At 52.1% G+C, this 17496-nt stretch overlaps 8 protein-coding genes across 8 annotated transcripts; 3 read left to right on the top strand and 5 right to left on the bottom strand.

The window, feature by feature from the left end:
- Positions 1–85: 85 nt before the first annotated feature.
- Positions 86–658, bottom strand: PG985_016069 (uncharacterized protein; the record flags this gene model as incomplete). Its single annotated transcript, XM_066835835.1, has 2 exons — positions 86–569; positions 645–658. 2 exons carry the CDS (start codon positions 656–658, stop codon positions 86–88), a joined length of 498 nt encoding a protein of 165 aa, XP_066677038.1.
- A 1145-nt stretch (positions 659–1803) lies between these two features.
- On the top strand, positions 1804–5194 carry PG985_016068 (uncharacterized protein; the record flags this gene model as incomplete). Its single annotated transcript, XM_066835834.1, has 3 exons — positions 1804–1897; positions 1958–4921; positions 5190–5194. 3 exons carry the CDS (start codon positions 1804–1806, stop codon positions 5192–5194), a joined length of 3063 nt encoding a protein of 1020 aa, XP_066677037.1.
- Positions 5195–5509: 315 nt separating this feature from the next.
- Positions 5510–6133, bottom strand: PG985_016067 (uncharacterized protein; the record flags this gene model as incomplete). Its single annotated transcript, XM_066835833.1, has 1 exon — positions 5510–6133. The coding sequence occupies one exon, from the start codon at positions 6131–6133 to the stop codon at positions 5510–5512; it is 624 nt and encodes a 207-aa protein (XP_066677036.1).
- Positions 6134–6969: 836 nt separating this feature from the next.
- On the top strand, positions 6970–9231 carry PG985_016066 (uncharacterized protein; the record flags this gene model as incomplete). Its single annotated transcript, XM_066835832.1, has 1 exon — positions 6970–9231. The coding sequence occupies one exon, from the start codon at positions 6970–6972 to the stop codon at positions 9229–9231; it is 2262 nt and encodes a 753-aa protein (XP_066677035.1).
- A 1686-nt stretch (positions 9232–10917) lies between these two features.
- PG985_016065 (uncharacterized protein) lies at positions 10918–11596 on the bottom strand (the record flags this gene model as incomplete). Its single annotated transcript, XM_066835831.1, has 2 exons — positions 10918–11280; positions 11429–11596. The coding sequence occupies 2 exons, from the start codon at positions 11594–11596 to the stop codon at positions 10918–10920; spliced, it is 531 nt and encodes a 176-aa protein (XP_066677034.1).
- Positions 11597–12143: 547 nt separating this feature from the next.
- On the bottom strand, positions 12144–12973 carry PG985_016064 (FAD-binding domain-containing protein; the record flags this gene model as incomplete). The annotated part of the gene is given in 3 exon segments (XM_066835830.1): positions 12144–12415; positions 12580–12709; positions 12725–12973. The coding sequence occupies 3 exon segments, from the start codon at positions 12971–12973 to the stop codon at positions 12144–12146; spliced, it is 651 nt and encodes a 216-aa protein (XP_066677033.1).
- A 757-nt stretch (positions 12974–13730) lies between these two features.
- Positions 13731–14384, bottom strand: PG985_016063 (uncharacterized protein; the record flags this gene model as incomplete). Its single annotated transcript, XM_066835829.1, has 1 exon — positions 13731–14384. One exon carries the CDS (start codon positions 14382–14384, stop codon positions 13731–13733), a length of 654 nt encoding a protein of 217 aa, XP_066677032.1.
- Positions 14385–15248: 864 nt separating this feature from the next.
- On the top strand, positions 15249–17458 carry PG985_016062 (uncharacterized protein; the record flags this gene model as incomplete). The annotated part of the gene is made up of 7 exons (XM_066835828.1): positions 15249–15306; positions 15358–16168; positions 16227–16367; positions 16433–16535; positions 16593–16934; positions 16997–17135; positions 17202–17458. 7 exons carry the CDS (start codon positions 15249–15251, stop codon positions 17456–17458), a joined length of 1851 nt encoding a protein of 616 aa, XP_066677031.1.
- Positions 17459–17496: the final 38 nt, after the last annotated feature.

The raw sequence follows: 17496 nt of genomic DNA, 5'->3' as shown, positions 1-17496 counted from the left end.
TGTATGAATAAGCTAGATGATATGATGAACTACCCTGGTCCCCAGTCCTCTTACTCCAACAAACGCCACTGGACAAGTCCAAAGTCTACCCAAACTTGGCAGCGAACATCTGATTGAAGTCGATGCCGTTCGCCGTCCCTATAATGGCAAAGCTCTTACTCTTCGTCTTAATCTGCGAAATGTCTTGGTCGACTTTGGCTGCCCCTTCCAGCTCATTGAAGCTGCCGACATGAGCCACGCTGGCCCCAGTCGTTGACACATGGCTGATCCGCTGCTTCTTCATCGCCGGGACGACGTTGGGGATCGCCTCGGAGCATAGTCTGCGGAAGTGCTCGGTCCCCGGCTGGTAGCGCTGCAGCTGCTGGACGGTGCTGCTGTCCGGGACGGCATCCGTAGAACGAACATCATCGTGTTCTGCCAGTTGGGGTGCTGAGAGGTCTCTCATCTGCTCGTGGATGCGAGCTATTTCGGCGATGGAGAGATAGTTGGCTCCGGTGGTATCTCTCTGAAGGGCGGCGGCTGGATCGAAGTAGCCGGCATCGCGACTAGAGGTAGCAATGTTGTTGCACCTGGACACTAGTCAGCCTGGGTAGAGGAATCAGAGGGGGGAGACGGATGAGTATGAAGAGAAGTGACCAGCTTACATGTTTGTTGCCATGATGCTCAGTGCAAGAATTTGCCTGCACGCGGCCAAATGATGAAAAGCCTCAACTTGACTCTGGCGACGGATCGCGATGTTAAGTCCGTCTTTCCACGCCAGTTCCCCATTTGTAGTGTGCCTTATCCCACGGTCTAGGGACACGGAAGAAATCCCCACCCCTGTTTTGGATTATTGCAGCGCAGGGGAGAGGCAGTGGCAATGGACGTGGCATTGTGCGTGGGTTGGCGGACGGTTGCATCGAGCTTGTTCAACGTCGGCTTTAGTGCGTCGAGGTCAGATCGTAGGGACTTCATCAGGTGAGGGGCACCCTGTATCTTGCCCATAGCAGTTGCGATCGATCCAATTGAGCGCAGAATGGCCAATACAAGACCTGTGACCGATAGAGCATCCGCCATATAGGCGCACAAAGAGCCGCATCAAAGTTCTAAATGGTGGCTTCCAAAAATAGGAAACCCGATTTGGTTAAGAGTAGCGAAGGTGTCGTTACATATGTACGGCCTGCTATGGTGGTACACAAGGAGATACTATGAGGCACCGTTACCTGCAGTACCACATAAACATACCACGTAAGCCAGCGTTCAGTGGCTATGAGGAGGCTACCTCCAAAAAAGGCACCGGCCCACCCCCCTTGCTTTCAAGAGGTGCATATCTGTAATGCCCTCTGAGGCTATGGCGATCCAATCAGCCATGCTACTTGTCGGTGACATTCACCGCCACTGGCCACGACGACTGGCTGGTGGCTGAGTGTTCGGCTGGCAACAGGACTCGCTTAGAAATCGACTTGGATTGGCTGTAGCGCTCCAAGTGAAACTTGGCCGTTGCTTCTGTGCGACTGGGCCATAGAAGCTGCTGCTGGCATGGTTCGTCGGGGCGGTGCCAAGTTAGACACCATATCGTGGCCGGCTGAGCACGGCCGACGTGGGCGGAATTGTCCATGCCGTACTTTCCAATATTCGCAAGTGCCTGGTCTGGTCAACTGGTGATCCAGAGACGTTGACGGTTCTATTATCACCCTATCCACGACTTTGCTATACATTGCATTTGCATCGGACTGACTATGTCAAAAACCGCAGACTGGGTGTCCTGGAGTCCTGTCTTCTGTCTTTCAACACAGTGGCTGAATCTAGCAACTCTCGATCGCAATGGCTACAGGCCCTAGCCCTAGCCAGAACATATCACACATTCACCTGAATGAGTCTAGAGCCTTGATAGGGACATTCAGCAGTCCCTCACTAGGTATGACTTATGTGAACCTCTTGAATAAGGAACAGAACAGAACACTGACACATTACCAAGGCCCCGACGACTTTGCTTCAAGAAAGCGGCAGGTTCTAGACAGACTTAGGTTAACAGAACCTGCCGATGACCGAGATGAGCTTCAAAGGCAAAAAGGCTGGCGGGTTCCAGGTACTTGTCAGTGGATCAGAGATGACTCCGACTACCAACAATGGCTACACGGAGATCTCAACCGTCTTTGGATCTCCGGTGGCCCTGGTATGGGCAAGACAATGCTCTCAATCTTCTTGACCGAAGACCTCGAGAAGCACACCAAGCACAACAATGGACTTGCGATCTACTATTTTTGCCGCCACGATGACGAAAATCGAAATACCGAGGCTTCACTTCTACGTGGACTGCTCTTGCAGCTTGTTCGAGCTGTTTCGGACGCGACCTTCGAGCGACGCATATGGCCACTCTTTGCCACATTGGATTCTGCTGGCTATACCCCCTCGAATCTTCCAGCAATGTGGAGAATCTTCAGCGACATCATTTCATCAAAAGAGGTGGAACCAGTTTACTGTGTTCTTGACGGATTGGATGAGTGCACCAAGAATTCATTCAACCAAACCGTTCGAACCTTTCATACCCTTTTTCACGACAATTCAACGTCATTTGCTAGTACTTTCAGGTTGGTAGTTGTCAGCAGAGACCTACCTGGCCTTTCTGGCTACACCACTATTACATTGAGCAGACAGAACTCGCATATTCATCACGATATCAAATTGTTCATCTCTAGCCACATTCAGGAGACCTTATCCCACAAAGCTGGCTTCAGCACACGTTATCTCGATGAGGTTTCCAAGAGCCTTTTTGATGACTCCGAAGAATCTTTTCTCTGGATAGGCTTCGTTGTTCAAGGTCTATCTGAATACGAAACCCCTCGGCAATTGACGAAGGCCTTGAATCAAACCCCAAAGGGACTTGGGCCGCTGTACAAGCGGATATTGCTCCAGATATATGAAAAACACCGAGAGCAACGGCACCTCATCTTCCGTCTCCTAGTCTGGGTATCACTAGCCTTCAGACCCCTGACTATAGAGGAGCTGACACGGGCTGTTATGGGCTCAGTGTCTCACAGTCAGAAGGAAGACCTTACAGACTTCCTGTCTTACTGCAAACATCTCTTAGTGATAGACAATCAAAAACAAACAGCCAGGCTTGTTCACGCATCAGCGAAGGAGTTCCTAGTTATACCCCCCGAGATCGTGCTGTCGAATCTTGTCTCCGACCGAACTCATATTTATATTGGCTATCGCATGATTACACGAGTGTGCCTAGCATTGCTTGAGAGAAACGAAAAGGACGACGCTTTGCGACAGTACGCTGTCGAACAGTGGCTACATCACATCAAGGCTTGCAGGGCTGAAGACACGACTCGTGAACTATCACGTCCTTTCTTCAAAGATATGACGATTGTCCAGCAACAGTGGTCACGGTGGAGATGCCCGCAGGACACCGGAACTCCGGAAACCCTGCCGAATGCACTCCACGCTGCCACCCATTGGGGAATTGCGCCCTGGGTTGAGAATCTACTCCGAAAGCCTACTTTAATCAGAGCCCTTGCATTCCGGAAACGTTACCGGGATGTTAAGGATGAAAGAGGATATTCACCATTGATGATTGCAATAACGAATCGCGATGTGGACATCGTCAGGTTGCTTCTCCACAGCGGCACCGTAGTGGCCTTGACACCAAATCGCCTCCCTCCGCAGGGTTCTGATCCGGAGAAGTGGAGCGAGTATTACAACTCGGCACTTCATTTAGCTCTCAGTCTTGTGTACAATGGATACTCAGATACATACGAGTACTTCAGAGTTAATAGTAAGCTCGACTCACCCCCACCTTTGATAATTATAATCGATCTTCTCCTACAGCACCTAAGGGACCCTACATGGTTCTCCGTGGTTACATCTTCGGAATTCCTGTTTGCATGCTGGTTTTATAGGGAATCTCTTGCACTCATGTTTCTCAAAAGACGCCCAGGGGTTCGGCTGAGCCAGAAAACTACATTCCAATGTCCTGCGCTGGTCATGGCAGCACGAAGTGGTCATAATTCAATTGCAGAGATATTACTCGGCAGCGGAGCCGATCCCGAGTCGATGTACGGAGACTGCAATGCTTTCCGTGAGGCAATAACAAGCGAAGATGCAGAGAGCGGCGAAAAGATACTTTCCATGCTTCTTGATAAGTATGATGAGAAGAAACGCCCAATGAGAACGACTGATCGACGGCATGTCTTGTTACGACCACTTAAAGGCAAATGTCTTGAACATTATACGCAAGCTAGCATGATATCTGAGCCCTACGACCCCCTCAAGCCAACCGAGCCTGAACCGTACAACCCCATCAAGCAACTAGATCGCGAACTAGACCTTTCCGTATTGGGATACCTGGGGAGGTTGACGACCTTTTTCACGGCCATAACCTTCGGCCGTTGTGTCGAGGTCTGCCTTGAGCGAAGCAAGATTGGTCGTTTCTCTCAGCCTCGATCCATTGGAAATCACGAGTTGACTGAAGCACTACGGATGGGCCATATTTCGGTGGCTCAAATCTTGCTTGAGAACGGAGCCAATGTCAATACAATCAACTGGCGCGGGTGCTCGGTGCTGATTTTGGCGATGACGTATGGAGATTGGGATGTGGGTCAGTTCCTGGTTCACCAAGGCGCCGATATCAACTTAATTGGCCCGCAAGACACAACAGCATTGATTGAAGCCGTAAGGCCGACAGCCTTTAAGCTGGATGATCGCTGGTACTGGGATGAAGCAGATGATTACATCCGCGACAAGCTCCCAGCATTCAGAACTAAGAAGCTTCAGATGGTTTCCCAGCTTCTCCGCCATGGTGCCTCTACACATTGTAGACGATACGATGGCAGAACAGCCCTATCTGAAGCAGCTGACCTTGGTGACACTAAAACATTTGAGCTACTCGTGGACCATGGAGCTAAGATCAGGATGGATGATGCGATGCCAGATCGTGCGCTGTGGCGGTGGTTTCTAGCCTTTTATCAACTTAGAAAGCGCGGGGTATTATCTGGTTTTCGTCTGGAGAAGTCGCTTGCTTTTAGACTAAAGTTGCTTTCAAAAGGAAGGTCGGGTTTTCATGAAGACAACTGCGGATACTCTAGGTGCTTATATAAGCGCGATGTTAAGAGCAGCTGGGGATATTGGGTGAGAGAAAACGTCCTACCATTTAAATATATAGAAGTAACCCTCTGGTAATATAGATTGAAATGTGGGCTTAGATTAGCCTGCACTTGAAAAGTGTCCTCTCACTTAAGTGCAACTGCGAACCTATACTAAACCCGAGAGTAAATAGGACAAACTAATGGGCTAGGTTATATCAGCTGCGCAAGTAACTAATATGGCGAATAAGCGGGTTTTCTGTAAAGACTAAGTTTTCAGTTGATATAAATATCTAGTATAGTAATCTTATTACATATAGCCAATGGTTAGACAGAGAGAATGCATGAGCCGAGTACTGCTATGGACGAACTGATATCATCATTGGCATATTACAACCACTTTATCTCATGAATTAAGGATGGTGGGTGCAACATTCTGTTCAACTCTCGGGGAACCACTTCTTGACCCCTTTCAAAAGGATGTCGGTATCGGTCGAAGGCCGGGCATAAACCGCCCTCAGACGGGGCCACTTCTGCAGCATTGCAGCGATGATCTCCTCGGCTTGATTGCCGCGGGCGTAGTGGTCGGAGCGCATCTTCTCGACGGCACTCCTCAGCAGCGACGGCGGCAATGCCAGGTAGCCCTTCCTCTTAAAGTCGGTGATGCCATCTATATTTCGGTCCTTGTCTCTTCCCAGGTCGTACTGCACGACGCCGCCGTAAGGCCCCTCGGGCATGCCCACGACTACGTCACCCAAACGGATGTCTCGCTTATTCCCATGCGGCACCCCGCCGCCAATACCTACCATGAAGCGCCATTTGATGGACGGGAAGGTACGGGCCAGATTGGTGGCGACCACAGCTGCCGCCCCTTTACCCTGGGTACCGGGGAGCCAGGCTAGCGCGACGTGGTGGCCGCTAAGCTCGCCTAGGACGTACAAGTTGGAGTCGCCTTCCTGGGTGGGCAAGCTGTCGTGCTCCTTATCAAGCATGTAGCGGACGGCACTCATCTCGAAGTCAATGGCACAGACTATAGCTACCGTATAATCTTTGTAGGATGGCATTTCGAGCTGGATTTGGACCACGGTTATTGTGTAGTGCCGTTGAGAATGTATCTTAGTTGTTCTATGTAACCGCCACGTGGAATAGTGTCGTATGGATGCATGCGTTTATCTTTACGGAAAAGAAGAGAAGACGAAAAACACGACACGCAGTGGGATTTAATATTTCGCCTGAAACAGGATGTGCGCCCTGCTACATAAATGCCAAAACGGCAAGGCAGAAACCCCTATGGCTGGCCACTTGTTGCCTGATTCTGCAAGTTCACCTTGCCAAGCGTTAGGCATATTGCTTTTCCTGTGACGCCCAGTTTGGCCCCCAGCCGACATGGAAAACACATTTGTTTTCTTTTGGCAGCAATTTCTCTGAATCAGTTCTTTTTTCAGGCTCCACTCAGCACTAGGCTAATTGCACTTTCGACCACTGTCCATTGTCGGGCGAGCTGCGCTCCATCCGACTGCGCCCCCAGCTGCAGAGCAGCGACCAGGGAGTGCATTGCGTTGGCGCCAGCCAGGAGCTTCACGTGAGCTGACAGCCTGATTTCAATCGGTCAACCTGAGGAAAAAAAGCCATTCTTCACCACAACAATCCGGCTACCATCGACCTCTACTGGGAGTTTGAACCAACCGCGACGTGCTCACTTTCCTCTAGGTGGACAGTCGCTACATGTGGCTTTCACAGGGTATGTATTGTGTACCGTCGCGTAACGTTCGTACAGTACAGTACCTCACAGATCAATTGCCCTAGTCTGACAATTGACACCTAGGAAGCGAAAGCTATCGAGCCTTGCCGCCTGTGGCATACACGAACGACGATACCCGACCCCCCTTGCTGAAGCCAGATGTCAAATGCCCTTTCAGGTCAAGGCGCCCTAATCCATGGGCAAGACAATTATGCCGCCGGTCGAGATCTTTTCATCAACACTACATTTGCACAAGATGGCCCTGAGGGGGGACAAAGGCATCCGCCTGCATTGCTTTCGCAAAAAAGACGGGAAGATCATCTCAAATCGCTCCACTTTGCTGATATGGAAGATCGGCGTTGGAACGTGAAGAGAGCACATGCCGAGACGTGTGAATGGTTCCTCAAGACCTCCAAATATCTTGCATGGTCAGAAGGCAATCATGAGCACAAGCACGGTAGCTATGGAGGCTTCTTCTGGATCAAGGGGAAACCAGGCGCTGGAAAGTCAACCCTCATGAAGTTCTTGCTTAGTCGGGCTGGTCAAACCAAACGCTTTGGCGTCATCCTCTCTTTCTTTTTCAATGCACGCGCTGGCGATGTATTGAAAAGATCCACACTTGGTCTTTACCGGTCCTTGTCAGCCCAGCTTCTCGAAGAGAGGCCCCTATTGCAGGATGTCTTGGACGAGTTTCCAACGGGGCATCAGTGGGGCATTGAATCACTCAAGATGCTCCTTGAGCTTGCTTTCGAGGCACTTGGCGACATTCCCGTCGCTTGTTTCATCGATGCCCTAGACGAATGTCAGGAGCAGGAGATCCGGGATATGATCACACACTTGAGCGACCTTTGCCATGTGCAAACTCAACTTCGTGTCTGCTTTTCGAGTAGGCACTACCCGCACATCTCTGTTCCAAAAGGGGGCCACAGCATAGTCCTCGAGGAGAGCCAAGAGCATGACGAAGACATTTGTCGTTACATCGACCATACTCTGCGTATTGACGATGAGGATCTCTCCGCAACAATCCGGGCCGAGCTCATAAAAAAGGCATCAGGTGTGTTCATGTGGGTCGTTTTGGTGGTCCCAATTCTGAACAAGACGTTTGATGCTGGTGGCAAGCACAAGCTTCAGGAACGGCTTCGCCAAATACCAGGAGACCTGAATGAGCTATTCCGCGACATGCTAACTCGCGATGAGAGTGATGCACCCAGTCTCCTACTCTGTATACAGTGGGTTCTCTTTGCGAAAAGACCTCTTACGCCGAAGGAATTATACTTTGCTATCATTTCCGGGATGGATCCTGAAAGCCTGGCCCAGTGTCATTCGGATAAGATAACAAATGACGATTTTACAAAATTTACACTGGACAAGTCTAAAGGGCTTACCGAGCTGACGAAGTCAACACCTCCCACGATCCAGTTCATCCACGAGTCTGTGCGGGACTTTCTGCTTAAAGACTACGGACTTGCCGAGATCTGGCCACATGGCCTAGTAAACCTCGCAGGCCAGAGTCATCAAGCACTAAAGCAGGCATGTCTAACCTACATGGAGAGCAATCATATCGCGTATCCCTGGACAGGAAACCTATCACCGACTTCCATGTTAGAGCGCTATTTTCAAACCTCTGCCCCTTTCCTCAGATATGCTGTCCACAACATCCTATTTCATGCCAACATGGCAGAGGCTCACGGGTATAGCCAAGGACAGTTTCTCGCTACATTCCCTTTTGAGAAATGGGTCACTTATCGCAACGCTTTTTCTGAAAAAGACAATCGGTATACGCCAAACGTCAGCATCCTTTATATCCTAGCCAGTAATGGCTTAGATGCTTTGATTAATGTTTACCCTGTGGGTCATTCATGCCTAGCGAGGGAGCAAGAGAGATACGGGACACCGCTTTTTGCTGCACTTAACCTGGACCGTACAGATGCCGCCAAGGCACTGATAAAACGCCAAATCAGCATGCAGACCAAGAGTCTGTCTCCTCAAATCCTGTCACTACGGGCATCTGAGTACCAATCCGTCTTGGCTTATTTCACAAAGGTCTGGTGCGATTTTGGGATGTCACATTCAGGTAAAGCTGGGGATGAGAGCACATACCCTGATGGGGAAGAATTCGTCTTCAGATTACTGAAGAGAATGGGATGTTCACCCTTAGCATTCGCGGCAGGTATAGGCCATGTGGAACTGGCGAGCTTTCTCATCGACATGGGCGCCGATGTAGACAGTACCAATCAATTCGGATGGTCACCGCTCCAAGTCGCTCTAGATATGGCCCGTCTCGGTGCGGCTATATTCCTAATCGATAAAGGCGCCGACGTTAACATTACGAATCACGGATGGTCGCCTCTTTCTATTGCTACACATGGACACCACCACGATATGGTTGCATTACTTACTCAGCGAGGCGCTTTTCGTTAGTTTCTAATATTATTAAACATTCCTCGCCGGTCAGACTTGATTGCATTGTACCATAGTCTAACGAAGGATCTTTATTCTGTGCAAGTAGTAACCCTAAGTATTCCTCATGGCGAGTCTCTTATCCCAAGCGACTATACCAACAGTGAAAGGGCGCGATTCCTAAAAGGTTTTGTAGACGATGACTGAGGGGTGGATGATGCATGTAAACAAGCTATGACCAACTGAATTGCTACCTGACAATAGCCGTGGGCGTCAACTACAAGAATTGATTTCAGTCCCTCCTTAAAGTATTGCAAAATTGAACCTATAATAGAAGGCCGTACCTTCTATGTTGTAACTCCGTCTAGATCAAGATGACTTATCTAATTCATGTGTACTCTTTGCTTATGAAACCAGTAGATTGTGTAATAGTGTACGGCTGGGTATGCGTTGTCCTTTACCAGGGGCAGGTGTTATCTGACTTGTAGTAAACAACCAAGGCGGGGTTAGGAAAAAGCGCGGTAATTAACGCACCCTTCAACCCCCCTGGAGGGGCAAGTTAGGTATGCTACGAGTTCAGTAGCGGGTAGCAGCGCACTCGCAATTCCCCACCAGCATGATTACCACATGATTGAGCTGTGATTAATCGAGCATCTGGGAAACCGTCTCGGCCGCATCGCCACTTGCCACGCAAAAGCCGTCCGATTATTCACTGAGCAGCCCAAGATCTCGGGTCGGCGCTCATGAGCCCATTAATCTGGGATTCTGGGGATGTCATGTAGTCTTCTGGGCCCCGGACGCTCCGCTGAATTACCTTCCGTTGTGTGGGTCTGTCCACTCGGCTGGAGTGACCGCTTCATAATTCAATGGCGCTCAAAAGCAACCAGCCAACCCCTACCACATCAATAGTTTTGACCTCCATGGCATCCTACGACACGAGCAAGCTCCGACACTCTACCAGGTGACCGTTCTTGTACCGTATCTTTATCATATTCTTTGTTTGTCTGATTTATCCCATCCAAGGCGTGCACCAAGACGATGCAAAAAATTAAACCAGGTACTTGGGTGCATGTTGTACGAATGCATATGCATATTCCTGAACGCGCCATCGTATCAATTGATGCATATGAATGGACCGCTCGAAGAATGTCACCCTGGACAAAGGGACTAGTGCCTCGGTTCGACTCTGGCCTGATCTCTGTACAAAACACGACTAGTCCCTGGACATCATCCGACCAGCCGACAGCGACCCATCAGATGAGCCGACTGGCCTCTACCGTCTAGACCCCACATACCACTACCTGGAAAGTGTGGGCGGTCTGGGCCTCTAGGACTTTAACCTACTATACGACGTCGTATATGACTATAGGCCGTCTTGGGTAGGTTTAATTGGTTCTTGTCTAAGATGCTTGGTATAGGGAAGTATAATAGAGAAAGAATGTGGACGTGCACATTATAATTAAACTCAAAACCTTAAGTCGCGACCGCGCCTCGTTTCTGTCAGCCAGATCCCGGCGTCGTTGACAACAAGGATGAACTGTCATACGATATGCTCTTGGCGACATTCCGGTAGCAATACGAGAAAGGAAGAATGTCCTTCTATTCGACAGTGCTAAAGGATGGTGTATAAGTAGCTTCATCACCACCCGTTGAAATTGGTTGTGATTCCTCAACAGCAATATTCTAATCACTACAACCCTCCTACTGCTAATAAAACTTCCACCACACCTTCTTACTCTTAATCCACCCAAACCCACCGCCACCATGCAGCTCCTCTCCATCCTCTCCCTCGCCTCGAGCGCCGCCGCCCTCAGCCTCCCCTCCTCCCCGCTCCTGAAGCGCGACCAGGCCAGTAGCCCCAACCAGGCCCGCACCGTCGCCAACATCCTCGCCGCGGACGGCCAGACCCTCGAGCTCGACGAGAGCGTCGTGAACTCGGCCGCCTACGAGCCCTTCAAGGCCTCGGCCCGGGTCCTGGCCAAGAGCGACACCCAGCAGGCCGCCTCTCGACGCGCCGAGCAGGAGCCGGACCCCAGCCGTCCCGCTACCACCCCCGAGTACGTCTTCGTGCTGCAGTGCACGGAGAACGGGTTCCGTGGGGATTGTCTCGTCTTTGGGGCCGCGCCCGGGAAATGCGGTACGTTTACGTCCCCTAACGTATCTCCTTCAAGGAGAAAGGGAAACTCGTGTCTAACTTGTGATGTGTCCAGTTTCGTACTTCGACTTCAACTCGGGTAACTCGACCGAGATCAGCGATGCTTATAACGACAAGATCGTCTCGCTGTCCACCAACACTGGAGGCAACTACCAGTTCTACAAGTATGTTGCCCCCTTTTTCTCTGCCCGCCTCCTCACCCACATCGCTATTTCTTTCTTGGGTTTCCATGTTGCTGACCCATTGACGTCTGTCATCATCAGGTACAAGGGCTGCAACAACAAGGGCGACGACCGCGGCCTCAGCTCCTCGTACAACTTCGACCTATCGGTCTCCCTGCCCAGCGACCCCCGCACCGTCGAGTACTACAAGGAGATCACTTCGTGGCGCTGCTAGGGTGCGCCGGCTCGAGTCGTCAACTCCCCTCTCCAGACCGTTTCCGACCGGCCCATGGCGGACGGGTCGGAGCTGTACGGGTAGACCATCCACCAGCGCGTGTCGTGGTTTAGTAATGGCAGCTACTGGCAAACCTAATTGGAGTGTGCTGGGTCGTTCGTGGCCCGTGGCATGAGATTCTTATCGAAAATTTGATTTCTGCTTATATTTCGCGCTTGCTATATCTCATAATAACTAGTGACCAGACTGTATCGTGTTCTTTCCAAATGTTACATTTACGTTTCATTTACTTTCACCATTCCATTATCCTCGCAGACATCCCATGTCATCTTCTCATATTTATTTTCAAGCAAATGGCCATACGATCTCCTCTACTCATCAGTCAAGCTTTCGACGACAGGAACCCGCCGTTCTGCAGCCCCTGGAAGAACTGCGATTTGTCATACTCGAGGGCGATTTGCCGGAGCTTGGCGAGGTTCTTCCCATAGCTCGCCAGCGGGTTCTGGTCCCGGGAGCAGTCGTCCCTGTACAGGAACGGCAAGTACAGCCCGCGTTGGCGGCCCAGCTTCTCCCACCGCCTCGTCGTCTCGATGGACACGGCGCGGACTTGGTCGTCGCGGGCCGGGTCGGTCCAGTCTAACAGGGTGGTCCCCCCTGTTTGTGGGTTGGGATTAGCATATTACACCATTGCTGATGGGTCTTATAGTTCAGGGGTATTCCATCGGCGCAAACAAGAGGGAGGGAGAGAAGGATCCAAGTTAGAACAAGTAGTTGCGAGTGACAAATACTAGGAGAATGAGAAAACTTGCATTGATGACCCTCCTCTGGAATCCCCATCGCGCTCCCTCCCTTAGCCGCCCACGCCTCCGCAACGCTCTTGGGCACCGGCTGCAGCACGAACATCTGCTTAGTCCCCGTGGCTTCGCGGATAGTCAGGGCGCTTGGGCGCTAGAAAGCATAGACGTCCTTGTACAGCTGCGCATTGATGCGGGAGCTGGCGGCGCGGTAATCGTGCCACGGGGCCGTGCTTGTCGTGGCGGCGTCCATCTGGTCCATCAGGGCCGACAGGGTGGTCTCGACCCCGTTTGCCAGTGTCTGCAGGATCGACAGGTTGTAGAACGGGGCGAAGCCCGCAGGACGCGGCGTGCCGGCGGCCGACCCGTCTACCGCGTAAATGAGGCCTAGGACGATGCTCTCCAGGCCGATGCCCATGAGGACCGTGTCCCATCGTCGGTGGCGCCGGAGTCGCTCTTCTGCCACGCGGCGAAGGCGTCGATACAGGCTTCTACCTGGTCCACGGCGTGGATGGTAAGCCGGAGCCAGATGTTCTGGGCGGGCACGTTATACGGGTCGAACCGGGTCACCACGCCAAAGTTGGGACCTCCGCCCTTCAGTGCCCATAATAGATCATCGTTTTCCTTGGCGTGGGCGTTCGTGATGCTGCAATCCGACAGGACGACCTAACGGGGCGGGTAGTAACCTAGAAGGTCAGGCTCCAGTTGCTTCACAGGGGATACCGAAACAGATACCTCGAAATCATGCACATTGTCCGCAGTTAGGCCATACTTTTGCCGAGTTGGGTGACATAACAATATGGGATGGCATCTTGTATATTCAATCAAGCAAGAAAACTCAAGGCTGCAAAATAGTTGACCTCCTAAGCCACTCGACCTGAGCTACTCGGTCTTTGAACAGCCCCGTCTGACCTGTCTCTGCGACCAAAGAACTTGACGTCGTCTCCTTTCCTTCCGTCGTGGAGTCTGAGCTAGGTGTGTTCGCGACCATGGTCGTTGCCTCTGTCTCGGCGACTAATTTTTTGGTGTTATCTTCCGTCTCTGGTGTTGACCCGGTCTGCGTTTCTGGCTTGTCTGATACCAAAGGATCACCCGTTCCCGCATCGAGCTCGGCGACTGGATGTTGTGGCTCCGTGGTATCGAGTTCAGCAGGTGCGGATACTGGGACCGTACCATCAAGCTCCGCCAGCGAGGCGTTGAACGTCTGTTTTGAGGTATACTTCATCGTGATTCAGATCAGTCATGAATAGTACAATGAGAGACTTTTGGTGAGAGGCTATCTGGAAGCCTACCTGAGTGTCCTGTTTGTGATCGTAGAGTTCACTGATAGCCCGGTCCCGAATACGCATCGTGGCCCCAGCAATATAAGGAGAAGAGTGACTTCGCAGTTGCCCTCCGGAGTCGGTGTCGGCGCGGTCCGGAAGTTCTGAAGCCGCCGAGCGACGTTTCTCTTCCTGTCCCGGCCCCATGACTGAGTCACGATTCGGTAGAGAGACTGCCGAAACCGTTGTCGCCCTTGACGCAGGCCTCGTGCGCGGGGCCAGTGGCGTGAAACCCTGAAAGAGAGCCTTGAGCCCATTGCGGAGCTGCTCGGGGGCGAGCCCGTTGCCGCTCGGGGGCGACGGCGGGGGGTCACAGTAGGTCTCGTATATCGGCAGACTCGCGTCGGAAAAACGGGAGTTGATCTGGAGTGCCGAGTATCTTAGGCCGTCGGCGACGAAAGAAGAAGACTGTGGGCGGTTTGTAGGAGGCTCATCCGGGGGCAGCGGCGAAGTGTGGAGCTGGTACGGCGGAGGAGCGACTGAGCATGAACACAAGTTGGCGTCCATGATTGCATCGGTAGCCATTGGCATGGGCTTTAGGTCCAAGCTGGGCACAGGGCCGAATCCAGAAAACTGCAAGGAGCCAGCGTCGATTTCTGGGGCTGGGGGGCAGGTCGCTACCGATGGTTCTGCCAGTCGCGTCTCTGTCGAGGGAGTAAGCTGGGGCTCATCTGACCACATAAAATATGACTTCCTTACCTGAAGCTCCTCTCCTGTTTCCTCGCACCAGTAACTTCAATAGCTCCGCATTCTGAAATTGACGTCTCGCCTCCATATTGTCGAATGGTGGCAGCTGGAAGGGAGTTTTCGATGAGATTGGCAATCGGTGGCACACGTTACCCCGCGAGCGTCCCCTCAGTATTGACTTATGAGGAAGCCCTACTTCTTTCGTTGGTCATCTCCGGCTGTGTTGCGCTAGGAAGTCGATCGCGGGCATACCCCGGCGGGGGCTGACTGGTGGCCCATGGGGTACCTCGCACTGTACTGAGTCTTTCTTTGTTATCGCGCCAATAGTCGCCGCCAAAGTGTAGTTACACCAATGTGGCTTACATGCAATTCGCCAGGATTCGCAGCCTTGGGAAATACGACATTTCTTTCAGCCACCGGCGATCAGCTGAATTCTTGCCAAGACCACAGCCTGCTCAAGTCTAATTTCGTTGCATCCGTACCCTTGGCGGGCTGTCAAGGCCTGTTTGAGAGTGGGCATTGCCATGTTTCTCGCTTGATGGTCAACTTGACTTCCCGTGTAACTTCCTGAAGAAGTTGGCGTGAGTTCTTCCAGCCCTTTACCCTGGTATGGAGTGTACTACATGACCTCGCTACCCATCGTCTCACTCATATCCTTCGGTGCACGGTAAAGTATGTGAAAGTATGGATGAGAACCGGCCAGATATCATCGTGGCAATTGACTTGGGAACAACCTACACAGGTATGTCGTCTCAACCAGAAAATGGAAACCCGCCTAACCGTCATCTAATAGGTGTTTCTTGGGCACGCCCTCAAAAGAACCACGCGCTCCAGTCGCCCATCCAAGTCATCCACGACTGGCCCGGCGTCGCGACCCGGAACGAGCAAAAGGTACACACCGCGCTGGTGTACAACACAGACAAGTCCCTGTCCTCCTGGGGCCCGCTCTGCGAAGAGGACGACTGGAACGACGAAAAAGAGAGGTGGGAGTTTTTCAAAATCTTCCTCGACAAACCCACACTCGATGCCGCGCACCAGGTCGGCATCAGTCAAGCGCCCCGCTCGGTACGAGAGGCACAGAAGCTGGTGAGCGACTTCCTTCGTCAGGTGTATGCCCACGTCAAGTACACCGTCGAGCTGCACACGGGCATCAGCCATGTCGGGTGGGAGACCCTGGCCGTCGAGTTCGTCTTCAGCGCGCCGACGACTTGGCGGTCGCAGCAGACGATCAACACCTTCAAGGAAGCTATTCGAAAGGCCGGCTTCGGGGTCGAGGGAAACCGGCATTCGGCCACGGTGGAGCTCACCGAGTCCGAAGCCGCGGCCGTTGGCACCATCAAAGGCACCACCGTCAACTTCCGCAAAGGCGACGTCTTTCTCTCCATCGATGCGGGCGGTGGGACGACAGACTTTGCCTTGATGCGTGTCGTCGAGGAGCGGGAGCCTTTCCCATTGCTGTCTCAGATTAGCCAGGTAGACGGCATCGGCATTGGGGCAAGTCTTATCGACCAGGCCTTTGTGTCGCTCGTCAACAGCCGCTTCAGCCAGTTTCCCGATCTTGTCGACATCCTCCCTCGGGACTGTGCCGAAAGGCTGGTGAAGAGGTAAGGGTCTTTCTACGGATTCTTGCCATGTACATGCAAGCTAATCTTGAACATCTAGTGAACGGTTCAGAATCACCAAATACAAGTTCGGTGAGAATGTGTACAAGTCTTCGACTTACAAGCTCCCGCTGGATGGTGTGCCATTCGACTTCAACCATGAGGCCGCTCGAATCGAGTCGGGGAAGGTGGTGCTCAATTGGTACTGAAGCCCTATCCTCATTCTCTGGTCACTCACGACTCCGCCCGACTGACTTGCAACAACAGGGAAGAGATACAATCCCTCTTTGACCCGCACATTGATCGCATCATCGAAAAGATAGTCGAGCAGCTGGAGTGGCTGAAGGCGAATAAGATTACTCAGCCGATTGTAAGTCAAGGCAACCAAAATGTAACTCGAAATCTAGCAACTAAACTTCAAGGGTAGAGCTATATGATCCTATCGGGAGGACTGGGGAGCTCCAGATACGTGCGAGATCGCTTGCAGGAGTTTCTGGTATCGAAACCTCACCCGTATGCCCGGAACGTCAAGATCCTGCAGGCCATGGAGCCCCAGCTGGTCGTTGTCAAGGGACTCCTCCTCGACCGGATGCAGAGGTTGGAGTCGGGCTCCGTGCCCGTGATTGTGTCCAGGATCGCTCGCGCCAGCTACGGCGTTGTGTGCAAGGCCCGGTATGATCCGAACATCCATCTCAACGAGAACGTGGTGACGGATCCCATGGACGGGGAGAAATATGCCATGGGGATGATTGATTGGTTGATCAAAAAGGTTGACTTCCCACCACCGCCCAGACTCCTTTTTTTCTTCTCCGACTTCTAACTGGGACATAGGGGGATGATGTTGATACCAGTAAGCCCATCACCTCGACATTTTCGAGAAAAGTCGACCCCGGAGCCGCGAGGTGCTGGGACCTCGACATCTACACGTCTGACGTCGACTCCGACTTTCTGCCCACTAGCATTCGAAACGGTACGTACGCAGCAGCTCCCTGCTAGAGAATCCCCAGCGTTTTCTCTGACCAATTTTATCCTTCAGGGTCCGCACGTTTGCTCTGCACGGTCCGCAACAACCTGACCAACGTGGACGACAACGAGCTAGCCACTAAGCGGAAGGCCAAGCGGTTCTTGTTCGTCAAGGGGAAGAAGTACTTCGTCTGCACGTTTGACGTGCACGCCATCGTGGCCCCGGCGGACTTGCGGTTCGAGCTGTGGTTTGGGGGGCGCAAGTTTTCTCGCAACCATGAGCCGATCAAAGTGACCTGGAATGAGGAAGGTACCAAAGTCCAGTTTTAAGCAACTTGGCATAGCACATGTGTGATAATGTAAATACT

The sequence above is a fragment of the Apiospora marii genome (assembly GCF_038362585.1).
Source record: "Apiospora marii strain CBS 49790 chromosome Unknown utg000013l_segment0_segment0, whole genome shotgun sequence".
In the NCBI taxonomy this organism is placed as follows: Eukaryota; Fungi; Ascomycota; class Sordariomycetes; order Amphisphaeriales; family Apiosporaceae; genus Apiospora; species Apiospora marii.
The sequence above is the reverse complement of the archived record's forward strand: the minus strand, read 5'-3'. Positions and strand labels throughout refer to the sequence as shown.